This window comes from Episyrphus balteatus, chromosome 3, assembly GCF_945859705.1.
Source record: "Episyrphus balteatus chromosome 3, idEpiBalt1.1, whole genome shotgun sequence".
Lineage (NCBI taxonomy): Eukaryota > Metazoa > Arthropoda > Insecta > Diptera > Syrphidae > Episyrphus > Episyrphus balteatus.
This window is the reverse complement of record NC_079136.1, coordinates 75,075,841-75,096,056: the sequence shown is the minus strand read 5'-3', so window position 1 is coordinate 75,096,056 and position 20,216 is coordinate 75,075,841. Positions and strand designations below refer to the sequence as shown.

Below are 20,216 nucleotides of genomic sequence, written 5' to 3'. Positions count from 1 at the left end.
ATTTTGAAAATTAAATAATAACATAAACACACGATTTAAAACAAAAAAAAACTTCATTCAAAAATTGATTTTATGTTATTTAACTTATGAACAGTTCAACCATCTTTTAAAGAAATCAATTGAGATTGAGAGTCTAATTTTAAAAACAAAGTTACTCTTTGAAATTTGTAAGTAGTGTAAAAGCTTTCAGATCTTATGTGCTAAGCAAAAAGTTAAGATTTTGAAAAGCTTTATTTTTAAGCATTATTTAAAGACTGTTCGTTTATAATAATGTTAATCATTTGCAATTAAAGCCTAGTACCTAGACCGAGATAAGTTTTAGCTGACATTTTTCTTGTCATTTTCATCATTCACAAAAATTAGTCCCCCATTTTGAACAAATGCTTTTGTAAAACTATGGTCACCATTTTATTGTAAACCGTTTTACGACTTTCTATCGAAGTTCAATTAATTTTTATATTATGTAGTGAAAAATGTTATAAACAAAGTCTAAGCAAATTGTTTTTCCCATAAAGTGAGTTAAGTAACTTTTTTCTCTAAAACATACCATTAACATTAAGGAACTATAGGTAATAGGTTTCCTCAAATGCTTATCAGCCCTATTCTGCAAATCGATTCACGTGGAAGTCTAAAATAAGAAGTGTTTAAATGGGGTCAGGGATGGTAAAAAACGGCCAGTTTAAACCGGTTTTTTTCGGTTTTTGTTGTTATCCCGGTTTTTACCGGTTTTTGCGAAAAAAAACCGAAAACAAACCGGCTGAAAAAAAACGTTTTTTTTTTGGTTGACAAATTAAGTTACATTTTTGTTTGGCTATTAAATCAAGCAAAAAACAGAAAACCGGTTTTTCCAAAAACCGTTTTTTGGCCCGGTTTAACCGAAAGGAAAAAAAAACAGGAAAACCGGTTTTTGTACTAACAACCGTCATCCCTAAATGGGGCTAGAAATTAACCTTAAGCAAATTTTTTTTCCTTAGAATTTCTTAAACAGGCAGAAACAATGCTTTGCTTTTGGAAGTAAGAAGTTTTTCAAAGCCAGTTTGACGTGATAAAGAAAAGAAATCTTTCGATTCACGTGAATCGAATAGCAGAATAGGGCTGTATATCTTTTCTTATATCGACCATAACTTTTATTGAAAAAATGTTAAAGAAATTATCTATATTTTGTCATATGCGGTTTTCATTTATTCAATAAAAACAAACCAAAAATATCATACTCATTTATTGTTATATACATACATCCTTCGGTATACAAAATTTGATAATTGCTAAAAGTGTTTTTAAAACAGAAACTCATTTTATACAGTTTTTCAAATATATAGAACTATAATATTGAATTTTGTTATAATCACTTTCTTCTTTGCTGGTTTAAAAGTCAGGATAATTAACTTGCTCAGCATAATTCAATAACATCCTTACCTTATAGAAAAATAGCAGATCTTTCTTCTTTTTATTTTGAAAACTCACGTCCCATTTTAATAAAATTTTAGTCAGCAATGGCATTGATAGCATTATACTCGCGTTTAAGAATGTAAGTAAACTTCTTTAAATGACTTATCTTCATTTAAACTGTATTGTAGTAAATAGTACCGAAATTAGTTTAACTATAACGTATCCATTTAAAATCGTGCCAAAGATATAAGTACTTTTCGCCATCCATGCTCACCTTCCGCTAAGTAAATTTTTCCTTTGCAAGATCAGCAAAATCATGGAATTTTTAACTTTTTCTTGTTTCTTGCAGGCAGTCACACCAGGATGCCTCTTAAATAAATTCAAACTCAATTTTTCTATGTTATAAATGTAATTTTATTAATATAGGTAACTTGTGTTGAGATTTTCTTTTAGTATCAGGAATTATTTACATTGATGGCATAACTAGAATTTACAAGTGTCCTAATTAGCAAATTAAAGGTTCTAAATTGTAACTAAAAATAAAATTATAATATTGCTTTTATTACTCATTCTTATATATTTAATATAATTTAATAAAAATTTTATTTACGTATTTACAAATAAATTATGTAATAAACCTTTTTCTTAGCTATGCTTGAAATATTGTTTGTGTTGATATGGACCCTTTTGTACTGGAGCTGACCTGAACCATTTAAATGCCCGCATTATGATTTCTGGTCACTCCAAAAATTGTTTTTTTTTGTTCAGCATACTTTAGTACATGTAAAAAAAGAAACCAAATTAAGGTGCATATACTAGAAAAATTAAATGGTACATACGCAGATCGAGCCAAATCTTAGCTCCCTGAAACTTACATCTACATACATACATACTGAACGATTTTTTTTTAACAAATTTTGAATAAAGTAACAAAACATTTAAAAATAATCAAAATAAAATAACACATTTACCTCTCCGCAATACCAAGTGTGCTATAATTTTGAATTCGATAAGTTGGTACTTAAATTGTGATAGAAAATTTTTTCATTGTTGTCTGAAAAGTTTTGTGTCAATCTGGAATTTTTAAATAAAGATGTGATAGAAGGAATAAAACATCAATTTGTTCAAAGACTTACTACAAATGTTTTTGTAAGGTTGATGAAGAATCAAGACTGATTTACTCAATGGAAGTCTTGGAGCCAAGTGTTCATTAAATATGTGTTATCTCTTCTATCATAACGAACACCCCTTGGTGATCTAGTGAACTAGTAGTTTAAAAAAAGAAAACAAATCTTATATAATTTTTCATAAAAGTCAAAGAAAAAGGTTATGAACTCAAAAATAGTTATGAATGAAACAATAAATGGGAAATCAAAAGATGAATGAATCCACAGAACACAAATTATAAGGTAATATAATGCACACGTTGTCAAAATTTGTATGTCGAATTCAGAGACCTTATCTCCGTTTTTAACACATGCACAAACTTAAAAAAAAAAAAAACTCGGAAGGTATTATCTTTCTATATATGTATTGTTGAATGAACCTACTAAGGACTAAGCTAAGCGATAGTTTCATACACTCGATTTGGCGCATCCATCTTCAGACAGAGCACTTCCATTATAAAGCAAAATATGATATCATATGATAGTTTTAGGGTCAAAAGGATTTACATAATCATAGCACATAGTTGTAAATTATAATGGAGCATGATAATAAAGATAATACACATTTTTAAAACTGCTGCTAAGCTGTCACTAATGCTTATTTTCTCATACGATAAAAGTTGTTAAGTACACTAGCCCAATATATAAGGGAACAAGAAAAATCGTTATTTTTTTTTAGTGATATTCGATAGGCTTGTATCTCAGTAAAAAATTATCGCATCATGACAAAACAAAAAGCATGTGAAAGTTAAATTCTTCATGTTTTAGGTTTTTATGACAAAATATTTTATTTCAAACGGTAAAATAGCTTAATCGTTGGAAGTGTTCAAAAACCCAAATTTTCAAAATTTGTTTTTGTTTTTACTTTTCTAATTAAAAAGTGGGAAAATTTTTTGTGATGAAATGATTATTATTTGTCTTCTTTTTGTTTCAAAGTTTTACGATTTTTTTTAGACTGCAATATCAGTCTTCAAACCCAAACCCATACTTTTGACTTTGACTATCAATATCTTAACAACGAATCACCTTACAGAAAATTCAAAAAAACTTCATTCAATTCTCTACAGAGATATTAAGCTTACTTAAAAAAATGTTTTCTTACATTTGAGATCAATTTAGAAAAGCTATCGAAAATAGGCATTTGTTTAAATTTTAGACAAATTAAAGAAAAACTAAAAGTTTTCAAAAAAAAAGTTAAATTTTGAAAAAAAAAAACTTTTCATACCATTTTTCGATATTTTTTTCCTAATTTTGAAAATTTTGTTTTTTCTTTGGTTTATCTAAAATTCAAACGATATTTATTAAAAAAATGTTCAAATAAACTCAAAAGAATTTGATTTTTCTCATAAAAAAGTGATTAGAAGTACCTACCTAAGTCATTTACAGATGCAGAAATATGGTGTCAAAAGTTCAAACCCTATTTTGCCGTTAGAAATAAAATATATTTTGTCATAAAACCTTAAAACTAGAAGAATGTAACTTTCACATGCTTATTGTTTTGTCATGATGCGATCATTTTTTACTGAGATACAGCCTATCGAAAATCACTAAAAAAAAGTCACGATTTGTTTTCTTCCCTTAATTTTTTGGGCTAGTGTATATTATAAACCTATGAAGAAGAAGAAGATCCCTTTGTTCTTCATACCGGTTTGCACAAAATATGTAGTTTAAGTTATTCATAAACATTGTATATCAATTGAAAGCACATCTACATATACAAAGTCATAAACAAAGAACCACTCACTAAATGTATGAAAAAAGTGTCACGGTCAAATTCAATGAAATTTAGCAAGAATATAATAACTTCGCTGATCGAAAAAGTAAACAGGCTCAAGGGCTCAAGCCCCTAACTTCAAAGGATTCCGAGTTAGAGTGTAAATGAGTGGGAGTGGCTATTTTCTAAAGAAAAAATGACTCAATTTGAATTTTTTTTATTTCATTCATACCTACATATAAAATGTCTAAAATGTATTCTCGGCTAAATGTTTAACCCAATTAAGCATTTTTAAATTAAATATAAAAACGTTCTCAACTCATCCTTTTGACCCTACCTGATGTTTCATAATTCGTATTTAATTCATATTCAATAAAAATATTGAAATAATTTAGGAACAAATATTAAATAAAAACGTGAAACTTTATGTTTATTTTCATATACCTACTCCCACATACATATAAATACAAATTAAAGTCACTTGAAATTATATGTAAAATGAATTTGGATAGGTGGGATAGTTAAGCTTTAACTACATTGGCCCAAAAAGTGAAAATAAGGTTTTTAGGCTGGAACACAAAAAAAGGATGCAGAAAGCTTAGTTTTTAGTTTAAATAAGAATTTTCCAAAAAAAAATAATTGCCTATAGGGCATTGGTTTTACTTTCGAATGTGATTGAAACTCGTCAACCTAGTTATTTGTTTGATAAGCTACGCTTTGGATCCTCTAGCAGATCTCATCAACTCATTTATCCACGATTTACATGCTTAACATCTGAGCGACAATTCCTAGTTAGCTCTATTCGCCTATGGAATTCTCTACCAGGGCAAATACGGAGGTGCGGCGGAACTGAGAGATTCAGGATCGAACTTAAGGCTCACTACTCTAATTAATATATTTTTTTTCTTCTTCTTTCTTATATTAAAAAAAAAACATAAATGGAGATGTATGTTAAAAAACTTAAAAACTTATACATTTTTGAAAATTATTATTATTATTGTTATAAATTATAATTGTTTAATATTTTTTCAATTTTGCTTTTATTTTTTGTAATTTTTAATTTATTATATTTGTATACTGTTATATTGTCATAAACGTATATTATGTTCTGTAGCTCAACTCAATCAAATTTTTAAGCTTCACTTGCTATAAGATAATTTAAGTCTTAATGTGTAAGCATTTAATCGAAATAAAACTAAAACTAAAACTTGTACTTTTTCAAAAAATGGTCAATGTATAGTCAATGCTTTATGCATACTTTTTATATAGGCTCCAATATTTCGTGCTTCATAGCTCGGATGGGAAAATTATGTACTAAATTTAGATTGGCAGTTTATAGTGAACAAGAAAAAAATAGCTTTTAGAGATCTTGCTTTGGTTTGGGGTTGTCTTCCTGTCAGTATAATATTTTCGGTGATGATAATTACTTGTCAAAATTAGTACAAAATTAGTTTTATATCCTCATGGATCGGGAATATGAATAATTTTATTTGCTCGGATAGAAAAATTGCCTATTTGGAATTGTCTTTTGGCATTAAGCTGCTTTTATTAAGTTTTTGAATCTCTTGGTGATGAACTGTACAAACTCCAATTTTTAAGCTGTTTTAGGATTTCAATTTGTTCAGTTTTTGCCAGATTTTTTGATTCAATAGCTGTTTTTCTTAGATTTGGATCTGACTTTTGTATGCTTTGTAGTTTATAGTCTAATGCCAATGATTGCCCGAAGAAATCATTTCGTTCATTGTTATTTCTTGTTTGATCTGCATTTATACTAGGTGATGCAGAAACATTTGTGTGACTATGACGACGATAAGGTAAACAGTTTTTTGCTGACAAAAATTGTAGGTTATTTAAAGGAACTTCAATTGTAAAACCTGAATGACATATGGCCGGTGATATATCTCTTATTGGGTTGGCCTGACTGACACTACTTCTTCTTCTCGATGTTGAACGATCTGTATTAAGTTCCCTCCTACATTTTCGATCGGGAATTGATATAGTAGGAACTGGGTGTTCGGAATGATGGTGATTTCCGTTGACATAGAGAACAGTGTTATCGACTTGTGTTAGTTCAGTTGGCTGTTCTTTAGGTGATATTTTTTCATTAAAGCTGCTGATTGATTGGGTCGTATGAGATCTTTTTTTTAAAGATGAATTTGCTTGGCAAACATAATCACATTTCTCATCTTTCTCTACCAAATCAAAACTAACTGTTTTTCTATAAGCATTTGAACTTCGTTTATTGAGAGAAATAATACCATCCGTTTCCGTGTTAGATATGGGTTTTTCTCGAAAGTCGATTGGTTTTCGAGGGAATTGTTGCCTTTCTGGTTTGTAAATTTCCTCATCTTCATAAAAAACATTATCGTCGATAAAAGGAATGTCGTCTGTTTCAGCCACGGAAGCAATTCCTTCTTCATTTAATGGTTGATGTGCGTCTGAGCATGAATAAATAGGTCTTTCTTCCAAATTTGCACCATCATCGAATTCTTCAATGTAAATTGAAGGATTTGCCTCACGGCTGATATATGAGTTATTATTTTCATTTGCTGCAATTACATTCCAAGAAGTTGTTGCTATAGAACGATTATCTCTGTATCGAGGATCCATGTGTGTCATAAGTTGTCCTTGGTCAACAATTTTTTCTTGAAGCGAATTAACACTCAATCGGCGCGTTTGTGTTTCTAAATTTAAAATATTGAGGCTTTCTTCTGAATTAAAATTGGAACACAAACGTTGAGTTGCATCTTCCGAATCTTTATATTTGGGCAGCATGTAAAAAAGAAAACCAATTAGCGACAACCTTGAATAGGATATGAAGAAGCAAATATTTTAAGTGGACAGAAAACTTAGAGGCAGTATATTGGGGCGAATTTATAAATAATAGGTCTTTAAGATATTTTAAGGTAGTTTTAAGAATGCGCATCATTCTGAAGTAGGTATGTAATTATATGTTTGAAAAAATTTAAAGATGATTTTTTTTATTTTCAGATGTCTAGGAGGCATTTAGGACATCTCAAAGGAAATTCCGCCGTGCTTCAGTGATTAAAAAGCCAGACTACGTATAGAACAAGAAGAAAAAAATCTAAGCTCAGAAAAAGTCTGAATTTCTAGAAACCGGCTACAAAACTGTGTAAGTTCGATAAAACTTTAACAAATGCAATGAAGCAAGACCAGTTGACGGGATGTTTTATGGTTCTCAGACAATTGGCATTTTCCTTCACTGTAAGAAAACTTATTTCTAATCGTTTTAAGAAGAGCACTTAAATAGCAAGGAAATATTGGCTAAAAGGCTTTTTTGCAAGGATACCTGATCCGTCACAATGTGATCGGTTTGAAAATAATCTTTTGAAATTGATGACTAAGTACAAATTTTTGGTCTCAGGAGTGAGTCCAATAAATCTTTTAGTAGCGCAACGAAAGTACGTATATGAGAAGAAACCGAAAATCGAAGGGCAAGCTACGATCACAGAAGCAAAAACGGTCATAGAACAGAAATGGAGATGGGAGATGGAAATTAGCTCGACTCACGGGAAACGTAGTTGAATGGAGTAAACGAAAGCACGACGAAGTAAACTACTACGTTACGTCGTACCTCACAGGAAAGGGGTACTTTAATGCTTTCCTGTTTAAGATAGGTTAAGCAAGAAGACCCTGCTGCCATTATGGAGACTCAAATACAGACGACCTGTATCACATTGTATTTGAGTGCAGCAGATTTGAATCCCGCTACCAGGACCAACAGACACATCGGCTTATTAAGCTTGCAGCTTGGAAAGTATCATCCCGATGATGCACTCTCAAAAGTAAGAAAAGAGAGAAGACATTTCACGAACCCATAGAACCCGCCAATTAAAGAAAACCCCACCTTTGAATTGAAAAACGAGCAGTGGTCCCAAGGTTGGTGATCTTCGAGACACTTTTGGAGGTTTAGCAGGTATGCCATTATATCGTTGAAATCCCTTGCAAAGTCCTCAAACCCCAACACTGGTAAGTATGGATACGTCCTTATGGTGCGTAAAGCATTCCTTCAAAAGTAAATACAAATAATAAGACAAGTGGATTCCAATCAATTTATAATTCCTCTTTTTCGGTATTTGACGCAGCACCTCTTCTACGAGGGTACCGCACATGCACAAGGTTAAATAGAAAGAAAAAGAGCTGGGACATAGAAGCGAATGAAACTGACCAGGATAACTTGAAATTTACTCGGAACCATTAGTCCAAGACCGGATAGAATGAACCTCAAGGACATAGCTATGTTTTGTACTTCTATTTTTTTTTTTTTTATTTATTTTACCTGTTCGAGTAATTGGACTTGGTTGTTGAAGCAAAGATGCCAAACCATGATAGATCGCTGCTTGCTTAGCCACCTCTAATGTTACAATAGGTCCCGTCTTTACTAAGTATTCAGCAGCTCTGTTAATATAAAAAAAAACTAATAAAATTAACATATTTTGTGCATAATTACGAAATGTACATTTCTTGTGTTATTCCCACCAAACTCTGTTCATCTACTCGCAAAAGTTGATCTCCAGCTTCTAACCTATTATCTACATCTGCAGCTCCACCAGGTACAACACTTTTGATATAGATGCCTAAATTTTTTTGACCAGCACCTTTTGCGGCCACAATCGATAGCCCCATTCCATTTGAGTTTTTTTGAAACTTTATAATTTGAACTTCGGGTTTTGGTACGTTGCTTATTATTTCACTTGGTGATAGTTCCTAAAATTATTTATTATAATTGCTGGATTTAGATTGAATTGTGTAACACATACATTATATTTATCCATATAAACAGTCCAATATCCTATACTCAAGGGTTGGACAGATAGGCGACATATTCCAACTGACTGTAGTGGATCTAAGAAATCAATCAGATCTGAAGGAATTCCCCTTATTATGTCACAGCTAAATCCTTCATCAGGCAGCAAAAGTTCCAAGTGTAGTTCGGGAGATTCCTTCAGTTGTACTTCATTATTATCATCACCTACTGACTCTGCCATTTTTATAACTGTATCTACCAAATTGTTAGGAATTTTTTCTTGTTGAAGTAGAGCTGCTATTTGAACAGAATTCAAACGAAAACAGGTACATATTAATTTTTGAGTTTCTTCAACAGATAACTTTGGCGACTGCAACATAAAAATTAATTATAATTAATAGTTAGTTATGTAACTCAAAGTTAGAACCTCAAGAAATTGGACACATTGTTTTATTTTTGCCAAATGGTAATCTGCTGCAAGTTCAAGTCCATGGCGTTTTGCCCATAATTCTAATAGTTGTAAACGCTCTGCGAGCATTTTTCCATATTCAGCTGTGCACATATGTGAATTTGATACAATCTATACTTAATTCAAAAACACACAACTGCATAAAGTTTTTGCTCATACCTTAAAAATAAAGTATATTACCGTATTGAAACATATTGCATTGATATAATGAAATAAAAGGGAAAATAATTGAATTGTTAGTGCAGCGTTTACTTGGTATCTTCGTAAAAGAGCCATTACTGATTCTAAAACAGTCAAAACTAACCCTGCTGCTGAGACATGATCAGTTGTTTCCGATAAAAATTGGTCAAGGGTTTGCAATAGCTCTACCCGAAATAAATCAACTAAATTGTGAAAAGCAATTTGTAAGCTTTCATAGAGTATTTCTTGAGCTTGTATACTAAAAGCACTTATGTGTCGATCGGACTTTAGGAAATTTAGGAACTCTGAGCTATTTGCCATCCAGAAAGTAAGAATGTCAGCACTGGTTTTCTGATCGTGAACAATTGAATGTATTAAATTTGCTACATGACGAAGAAAAATTGTTAGTTTTTGAGCTCGTTCTGTAGGTTGTAGTTCTGGTCTGTAGTGAGTAGATGCACGATATCTGCAATAAAAATATTTTAAGAAAAATTATATTAAGGTACTTTCACGAACAGTTTATTAGAGATTCTTAAGAAAATTACATTTACTTAGCTGTTATCATAAAAAAGGTCACATATGAAACTAAAAATAAATGCTACTTTTGAAAGATTTGTGTTTGTAACCTAAGGCTGAACGATATGACAAAGAAAGACAGTTATCCTGAAAAAGTTCACACTTTTAAAAAATTGGACAACATTTTGGCACCAACTTGGGAGTTAAGAATAAGAACTACAAGATTGGGTGTTTGCGAAAAAAATTAAAAAACCGAAAAAAATAAAAAATACAAGGATATAAAGTCAAAAATATTGATTTGAACGAAAAACAGTATACAGGAACTTTGGTCAGGTAACTTATTCGGTCTTTGTTTGTTGGAGGTAAATTTGTATCAATCCTGGAAAGGAAATTTCTAGAAAGCAGCGACAAGAATCTTCTTCAATAATTTCGAAGAAATGAATTTCGGTATAAAAGAGTGTTTAGACAGAGTGTTTAGTTTTAAAAGTGAAATGAAACAGTTCGTGTATAAATCGTACTGCGGATAGCTTCCAAAAAAATGTCAGCTATTCAGCCCAATTAACGTCAAACTTTAGCTCGCGACCTCAGAACAACAAGGTTCTAACCGACAATTTTGAAAAAAATGAGTTTTATATCAAATCTAGGTAAAATCGTGGTGCTCTTTCGATTCCCGCTATCTATTTTGCTCTATTTCTTTCCGTTTCGAAGATAAGCTGGGCTACAGAGTTCTATCTGCACAATTTTCGTTTGAGATTTAAACAATAAGGTTCTAACTTCCACTTAGAACTTTGTTTCATAAAATATCCAGAGATACAGAGTTCTATCTGCCTCTTTTTCGATTTGATTTGGGAGCAATAGGGTTCTAACTTCAAACAACGTTGCAGTTAGAACTTTGTTACATGTTTAAACGAAAAAATTGAATGCTGAGCAACTAGACTTTGTTTATTATTTTGAAATAGAATTTATTCTCAAAACTATAAATAATTGCTGTAATCCACCACTCTTAAACAAAAAGAAATAAATTATTTAGATCTTTTTATTTCAACGCATTCCAAGGCTTCAATATCGAACAACTAAGGTCACATGAACAAAAACTGTACATAGAACCTTATTGTTCTAAAGGACCCCGCACAATTTGTATGGGAAGTGGCCCTCGGTGAAATTGTCTGAAATTTTAGTATGTTGTTCTCTTGAACCCCCTGATCAAAAGTCGATATGGGCAGAAAGTCGAAAAATGGACAGTTTTTAAGATAACGGGTTTTTTCTGATGACTATCTCAAACCTTTTATAAGGGATAGTCAGTGCCGGATTAACCATGTCATGGGCCCCTAGGCACAGTAATTCTTTGGCCCTTTTCCGATGGTTTTTCAATATCATAAGCTCTTTTTAAGTTAAGTTAGAAATTTGTGTAGGTAACTTACTAAAGACTAATCGGCTATAATCTCACATTTTATAAATCATGTCATTTTATAAATGTAATCTAAAAGTTTTGAAATAACTATAATAAATATTGCAGTGATATTTCAACAAAAAAATTATAGCAACTTGATTTTTCATAGATAATTTCGATTATCGAGAAGTTATTAGAGAATATTAATATGCCGACTTTTCACGAGTAGATTTTAGCCACATGTATGTCTCACGGCTAAAGTCAACAAGGACTCTAGTATGGGGATTGTACCTTTAGTCGCGTGCGGCTTACGTTCACACGACTCGACTGACGCCGAAAAGCTTCGCCTAACGGCGAAAATCGACTCGTAATAAGTCGGCATTACGGTTTCATTATAAAACTGGAGAGAGAAATCATACGAAAAAGTTTTAATTTTGCATGAAATCACATTTTTTCACGTTACAATGTTTTTTTCATGCGAAACACAGGTTGTCCTTATCATAAAAGTTAACTTGTTTGGATGATAGGAGGTCGGGAGCAGCCGCCATCTTGGAAAAGAAATTTTGGTATCGTTTTAATTGAATAGCTCCATTGTTGTTCAAATAAACAAAAAATGACAAAGGTAAGATTTATTAACAATAAAGTCATCTAAAAAATGATATACAAACCAATTCCTTGAGTTGATTAAATCTAATATCAATTTGAGTAACTTTTCTGCGTGCACAATCTCAGATTTTTCTGACGTATTCTCTGATTGTAACATGAAGATCTTGAATGGCACCATCTCGTTACTAAACTGTGGTTCGATGTCGTTGGAATAATAGACTAGTAATAGACTAGTAATAGTAATATTTTTTTTTAAGAAGAGATTTACAGTTTAAATATTAAGGTTGAAGCACATGGGACGAAGTACTTTTTTTAATTTGTTATATAAATATGATGAATTTTGATTTTGTAAAAAGAACTTTTGGTATTAAAACGTGATATAGTTTGAGCTGACTGTTTTCCCATTTTCTGGGTTGAATTTCCCTTTTTCCTAGTCAAAAATCCCGAAAAAAAACGGGAAAAAATCCCTCAATCTGTCATCGCTGGGTTGGGCCCTTCAGGATGGGATGGGAGTCACAATTCATTATAAACACATACATGTATACAATAGCCCTGTTATATTGAAGGTGATAGTTTCCTCGATAGAAGATTGTGTTATTTATACCTAGTACTAGATCTACTCATGACTAACTACCTCCAATGGAACGGGGCTAATGTTTTAATGATTTGCCAACGTTTTTTTCTTTTTCTTTTTTTGTTGTTCTTTTTTCTTATTTTTACAAATACAAATGTAATGCTGTTTTTTATTGAAGGTCCTACTCCAAGAAATTTTGTTTGTTCGTTGTCAGGGCGGGGGGCCCCTAGCTGAAGTGGGGCCCCTAGGCAGCTGCCTAGTTTGCCTTGAGGCTAATCCGGCCCTGGGGATAGTATCTCTCTATATTGTGTTTTGCGTAATTTTTTAGTGTCGCTAAATCCAAATCCGAAGTCTATTTTCCCTAATCACGTCAGGTTTTCAAGATAACCTCAAAAAATGTCAAAGCCTCAAAAAAAATTTTTTGTTTGATCTGGGAGTTCGACTATGTTAATTACATGTTTTCTAGGTCGCTGAAACCAGATTCGAAGTCTATTTTGTCCTATCACTTCGAGTTTTTGAGATAACCTCAAAAAACTAACGAACATATTTTTTGAGGTTATCTCGAAAACCTGACGCGATAGGACAAAATAGACTTCGAATCTGGTTTCAGCGACCCAAAAAACATATATAACATATAGTCGCACTCCCAGATCAAAAAAAAAAAAATTCGAGGCTGTGACATTTTTTGAGGTTATCTTGAAAACCTGACATGATGAGGCAAAACAGACTTCGGATTAAAAACTTATGAATTTCACTAAAAAATGACTCAAAACACAATATAGAGATTTACTATCCCTTATAAAAGGTTTGAGGTACTCATCAGAAAAAACCCGTTATCTTAAAAACTGTCCATTTTTCGACTTTCTGCCCATATCGACTTTTGATCAGGGGGTTCAAGAGAACAACATACTAAAATTTCAGACAATTTCACCGAGGGCCACTTCCCATACAAATTGTGCGGGGTCCTTTAACTGTCTCATCGTTGAGCAACGAAGTCCTATACGGTTTTTTAAAGTCAAATTTAAGGGTTAAAAATGTGTTTTTATAAGTTTTTTAAGCTAAAATCTTGAAGATTTTCTATAAACTCATCGAATTGCAACAAAAAATCAAACTTTTCATACACAGTGACGGTATAAAGGTGTTTGAATATTCAGAAGCGTTTTTCTCAAAACACACTTAGGTGTACTTAGAACCCTGTTGTTCTAAGGTCGCGAGCTTTTTATATACCATTAATGTTCTCATTTATTTATTTCGAGCATAACCTATATTTTGTAAATTGAGGTACATTTGAACAGAACTTATATATTCTTACCTGGCACACATATAAAGCGAATATGCTGGAGCAAGTTTGAAGTTCGGCAAGTTTACATCTAAATCTGTTACAACATGTTTAAGAAACTGCTCCTGATGCTTTTCTGGAAATTCCAAAACAGCCGGTAAAATAAGTTCTGATCCTTGATTTTCTAGAACAGAAACATTATATTCCGGTCTGAAATAAATAAAAAAACACAAACAAAATATGTTATTTCAAACGCAGAAAGGGGAAAATCTTGTGTCTCATTAGGCTTACCTTTCGTAAAGATATGCTGAATCCAGTTGCGTTTGGGAAAGAGATGGATTAAACCCTCCATCTGACGGGGAATCCAGAAAGCGATATGACGCAACACGACCGATCACAACTTCACATCCGTCCTAAAATAAACATAATTATGTGTACAGAAGGTAGTTTTATGCATTTTGCTTGCAGGATTGTTTGTCAGATTTTTAACCAAACCAATACGAAATACTGGATCCTACCCAGCTTGGTAAATATATGTAGTAGGACGGTCCTTAAATTTATTTTTTCTGTTTCGACTTCGTTCTAAATAATTGAGAAAAAATCCTGTAAAATTTAAGACGGTGCACAGTGTGGCCAATGGTATCAAAAGCTGGCAAAAAAAGCCATTTTTAATTTGTACCAAAATTGCCAAATACAAATTTACTTTAATAGAGGGATTAATAGGCTGCACAAAACCGGTTTTTATTCCACGATTTTAGCCTAATGGGGAGAGTAACTACACTTCAAAATGTCACCATTGACGAAATTATTCGTTATTTAACTTTTTTTTAGCTCCCATGGGTGTTTCAAGTTTTAAAGCTATTTCGTTAAAACAAAAGATACAAATTTGAAATAAATATGGAATAACAAGTAAAAGGAAAGCTTTAGATTCTCATTTCTCTTTTGAATTATGAGTTTGTAGTTTGTTTGAAATAATTTTTCGAATTCGGTGTCTTTAAGATCATTCGTGTTTTGTGTGCGTCATACAAATTCCTTGAGAAAAAGTTCATAACGGTGTGAAGTGGCGCTTTGTTTTTGGTGTCCCTTTATTGATGAGAGTGTCATCTTTCGTGTCAATTAAAAAAATGTTGCCCATGTTTGCCCCTTTTTGAGTAAACACTATGTGAAGTTATCTAAAAATAACCATTTTTTTTGTATATATTTCTCAGATTCCGGCAGTGCTGACAATACCGGTCAACTAGATTTTTGACACAAGGACCTAATTATACTTTTCTGAAGGTGTAAGAGATTCTGAACTCGTATCCATAGTCAGAATTATTCTGTTAGCCACAACTGAGAGTGTATACGGTTAGCATGCTGGCTAAAAATTTAAGAAAATTGTCTTGATCAACAAAATGGAAACTCATCTTTAGATATCTCATACATAAAATAAGATCGAAAAGATTTAAACAGTTTTTTGAAGAAGGAAAACAGATCACGGCGTCAAACTATGCTGAAATAATGAACCACAATTAGCATAACCTTAAAAACATTCAAAATAAGTTTTTTGTTTTTGCATTTTAATATTTAAAAAAACGAAAGCTAAAAGAATATTTCTGAATGTGTATTCGAGTTCAGCATTCCTAAATCCTTCAGAAAAGTATACTTTGGTTCTTTGGACAAAAAAAAGTAGAATTTTGTTGAAATTTGTTCAAAGTTTCGATAGTTTCGCTATGACTCTTCTTACAAGTAGTCTAAGATTGATTTGGGGTGTTTTGACCCTCAAATGCCCCTACCCTGAGACCAAACCAACAAAATTATATGTTGTCATCCAAACTGCATAAATATATAAAGTTTCAGTTCGACACGATGGTTGGAAGAAGGTCAAAACGTACTGCTAAGATTTAACTACATAGTTAGTTAGTATGTTAGCTAGCAAGTTTAGTAAGTTATAGTTTGAATGTCAATTACAAGTGAAATTTATAAAAACGCATATATATAAAATAAAAAGGCTTACACATGTATTTTTCAGTATTCAAATACAAAATTATTCACTCTTAAATGAAACAAACCTATTATTACGTATCATGTATTATGCCTACGCTTGAAATCGCTCTATTCCGGAAACGGTTGGTTTTACAGAAAAATGCATAAGGCAGTATTTGTAGATAATTTTATGACGAACAGTTTTTCTATAGACCTCTATTGACCTCCGAGCAACAGGTCACGAGATATATGCGAAAAAATGATTTTCGTGACCTTTTGACCTCTATAACTTTAAACGCGGACGCGATATCAATGTCGATTTTTCACATCTTCATTACAACGCCGTAACGAAGGTCTGTACCAAAATTCAGCCCAGTAGGAATTTTTCCGCAGATAAAACCTAAAATTACTGGACTATATCGCAAGTAAAAACATAAAAACAAAAATGAAAACAGAGTACCTACACTATAGAAATTCTTATTGGAGAACAACCTAAATCTTTCACGCTCGTTACAATAAAAGTTCCCGGTTCCCGCCCATAAGTTATAACAAACAAACTTACCTGCAGAATTGTGGGTTGAGTCACATGGTGTCCATTTACAAATGTCAATGCATCAGCATGTAGTGGTGTAACAATACAAACTCCCTCCAATAATGATATCAAACAATGTCTAGCTTGTATAGATGGTCCAAATAATTGTAAGGAATTTGTGTTAGCAGATCCCACCTTAAAAAGACGCATTTTTAAACTGGATTCAAAATGTATAGTTATTTTTTTTACTTCAATAGGATCTGATCCTAATTTAATGCGATCGCCAATCTCACCACTGTGTGTTACTTCAACTAAAACTGGTCCTTCTCGATCGTTGGATGTGTGATTGTTTTCATTTGAGGTACCTAATGGTTTCTTTTTTCTTCTTCGCGGCTGAGAATCTGCGGGACGTCTTCTGACATGGAACATAATAGAGCCTTTGAACAAAAAACATATTTTTAATAAGAAATGGTTTGTAAAGTAAAAAAAAGAAATAATTTTTATGAAAGGTACAAGATAAGAAAGGGTGTTTTTTTTTCTATGAGAGAATAAACTCTGTAATAAAAAAGAAAATGGTTCGTAACCTTGGTAAAAGCCATTTATTTCTCATTATTCCTGGTTTAAATGCAACATTTTTACCAATTTTTATTGGAGTATCAATTTCGCCAAGGTATTTTTTTGTATTTATTCTGAAATTAATCTTTCCTTTAACAAAAACACCCTTTCACCCGATCTAATTTTGAAGCCTCTTTAAATTCTTTATTCTTATAGCAAACAAATAAATAAACAAAATTTATGTCAGCTGTTATGATATCTTTCTCATGCATAACTCCACCCCTCAAAGAAACACCCTTAAATCTTCCAATAACTGCCATTTCACCATTTCAAAAGTGCTCTTTGTTGCTAAAAAAAAACACCCTTTAACTTAAAATATTATGATGCGCATATTTTATTATTTGGTTTCTATGGTATATTTTCATACAAAATACCTATCATCAATCTATCACTTATTTTCAAAGAGTAATAAATTATTAATATTTTAACAGTTGTTCGTAAAATAAAAGACTGTTCATATAAAAGCCAATTTCTATTTACATGGTGGTCAAACTGTTTTGATTTCAGTTTTATTAAATCAGGTGTTAAAAAATACCTTTAAATCATGTATCATATGAGTTAAAAAATTTCATTTAGGTTAATCAGAAATGCAACAAAAAATGTGCAACATTGAAAAACTCTTATATCTAGCTTTCTGAATCGATTCCAATGTGTGCCAATATTTCAAAACATGTTTATTGACCACTGACATTCATTCGAATTTCTTGCTTTTATTACAAAGTGCACGATTGAACCCTTTTTCAATGCTATAAGGATAAGCCGCCTCACTAACAATTTTGTTTAATCAATACAAATATACCTAATAACTTAACCTTGATAGAGAAAAATCAATAAATTACTTTGCCTTTGAGTATTTGCACAAAAACAGCAAATAATATATGAATACAAAGGTTATAATTGTACTGGCGTTAAGATAAAGACTTTTATACAGAATTTGGAAAATGTAACTTCGGGAACTATTAAAAAAAAAAACAAAACTATTAATACATTCAGATTCAATGTAAATATGATTTCTTTAGTGCCAATCAAATCTGAATATATTAACTACACAACTTACGCCGAATCCCCCAATCCATCATTTTGGTTTATTTATCTCATCATATTCGGCAATAGGTATTTTTAACATTTAGTTATGGAACTTTAATAGAATTATATCATTTATTTCATTAAAAAGGAAGTGATAATAAAGTACTATTGGAACTGTTTAAAATAGTTATAACTGATTGACGAATTTACAATAATATAAAAATGTCAATTCAAGAAAAATATTCTCTATGTTGGCTGCCAAATCAACTGACCCAATTTTATCTGTCCTTTTAAGATCCTTTGCTATGTATCACGTTAAACGTATACATATAATCAAGTTAGATGTATCTACACAACATGTTTTGGACGCTGCTGAAGTAAAACGTAAAATCTTATACAAAAATAACTCAACGAAATCATTCGAAAATTTTCGTTCTACCAACTTTTCGTTCACAATACGTAGCTCTTGAGCGAAATAAGAGATTGTACAAGATTAATCGCTGACGTCCTTAAACATTTTGAACACGATTATTCTGAAAATGTTCCTTGACCCAAAAGAGTTTGTTTGATGAATTTTTAATTTTTTAATTGATTGAGAAATTGGTATACCTATATACTTTGTTGCGTGTTAATTTTGTTTATAATTTTATCTAAATCGTGTTTTTGGCTTATTACTTCGCACGATAAACAACAACAAACAGTTGCTAAGGATAAACAGAAGTATTCGTTTGTTATGGTTTACAGATAAAAAACAACAACAAAATATGCTTATAATGAATTAAAAAAATCGTTGGTTGTTGTTTACAGTTTAAAATGTACTGAGCTAAGTCCTGATTTACCAATTAAAAAGGGGCTTTTGATTTTAATATGATAGAGTGTAACACTGGTCAACAAAATCAAACCTTTCATTTTCTTACAGAAACAAAATTATACTTTTCTTAAAAATTAAGACATTGGTGCCCTGAGCTTGAATCCGAAGTTAGAAATATTCGATCACATCACGTTTTTGTGATATTTCCGTTAGAAAGTCGAAAATGCCGTTTTTTTACCAGTTTTCGAGAATATTTCTTAGCGATTGGTTGCTTGTTTTATTTAAATTTGAAACGGTTTTTAAGAACTAAATTTTGTCCTTCTATATCCGTTTAAATCATGCTATTCTTTATAACATGCGTTTAAATCATTTTAATATCTTAATATCTGAATGCGTTCAATTGGGATATACTGACAGTTCTGATTCTGAAAAAAAGAGAATTTCTCTTCTGGTTTTAAAAACAGAATCAGAAGCAGAACCACTCACACATTCATAGATTTAAATGTCAGATGTCACACTTGACCAAAAAACAAAAACAAATAAAATTTGGCGCGAATACACATATAGCATAGGGTAAAGTTGCCTATTTTCTGCCGTCTCCAGTTTTCGGCCACCTTTGGGAAAATCGTTATAACTAGGGATTTCATAGGGTTTATTCCAAAATTTTGCTCTTATGCTGTTCTCTTACCGAAAATAGGTAACCCTATGTGACACATTTCAAACTCAACCAATACATTTACACCAAACTTCAGATTCTTCGGAATAAAAAAAAAAACTGTTCAATTGGGATTCCGAATCGAAGAACAATTCCATATTGCCAATTAAAAACGCCATTACAATTTTTACACAACGTTTTATTTACATTCACGTAAGTTTTTATAGGTATTAGCGCAAAATATTAAACGATTTAGTAAATTGCTAAAGCCATTTTAGTAAGTTACTAAGCCAAAAAGCGGACTGATTTTTAACTAACTAAATGGAACGTAGTGCTAAAATTTGAAAGCGATTGGTAAAGAACTTTTCGAGATTTATTTAAAACCCGGCAGGTTTCAAGTGCTACAACTTTTGTTGTAGTTTACATTTTTCGCGTTCCACCGGATAAGTACCCTAGATATAGTTTGCTCGGTTTAAGTGTTAATTCGTTTTTGGCCAGTTCATCTGGCATCTCATTCTCCCATATATCACGGTATCCTGGGACCAAGCGAAGGGTAACTGT

General features: G+C 31.7%; 1 protein-coding gene across 6 annotated transcripts; it reads right to left on the bottom strand.

The window, feature by feature from the left end:
• Window positions 1-1,804: 1,804 nt before the first annotated feature.
• LOC129917225 (afadin-like) lies at window positions 1,805-18,734 on the bottom strand. 6 transcript variants are annotated; one of them, XM_055997634.1, is made up of 15 exons: window positions 18,462-18,734; window positions 18,221-18,301; window positions 16,798-16,985; window positions 16,579-16,743; window positions 14,343-14,464; window positions 14,085-14,261; window positions 9,687-10,152; window positions 9,465-9,617; window positions 9,051-9,407; window positions 8,750-8,997; window positions 8,570-8,688; window positions 5,528-7,025; window positions 2,526-2,654; window positions 2,361-2,463; window positions 1,808-2,161 (listed from the first exon to the last, which is right to left on the bottom strand). In XM_055997634.1, the coding sequence occupies exons 2-12, from the start codon at window positions 18,240-18,242 to the stop codon at window positions 5,818-5,820; spliced, it is 3,225 nt and encodes a 1,074-aa protein (XP_055853609.1). In that variant the 5' UTR covers window positions 18,243-18,301; window positions 18,462-18,734; the 3' UTR covers window positions 1,808-2,161; window positions 2,361-2,463; window positions 2,526-2,654; window positions 5,528-5,817. The 6 variants fall into 6 exon arrangements, with proteins under 6 accessions (XP_055853613.1, XP_055853609.1, XP_055853611.1 ...); XM_055997636.1 differs by lacking the exon at window positions 18,221-18,301; XM_055997633.1 differs by lacking the exon at window positions 18,462-18,734 and having other exon boundaries at window positions 18,221-18,427.
• Between the last annotated feature and the right edge of the window lie 1,482 nt (window positions 18,735-20,216).

Bases quoted from the DNA above. Each gene is read 5' to 3' on its own strand.
- LOC129917225 (XM_055997634.1), bottom strand. From the start codon at position 18,242: ATGATGGATTGGGGGATTCGGC. The intron at 9,618-9,686 runs GTAATATACTTT...AATTAAGTATAG, and splicing joins ATGCAATATGTTTCAATACG to ATTGTATCAAATTCACATAT. The intron at 8,689-8,749 runs GTACATTTCGTA...TTATATTAACAG, and splicing joins GTGGGAATAACACAAGAAAT to AGCTGCTGAATACTTAGTAA.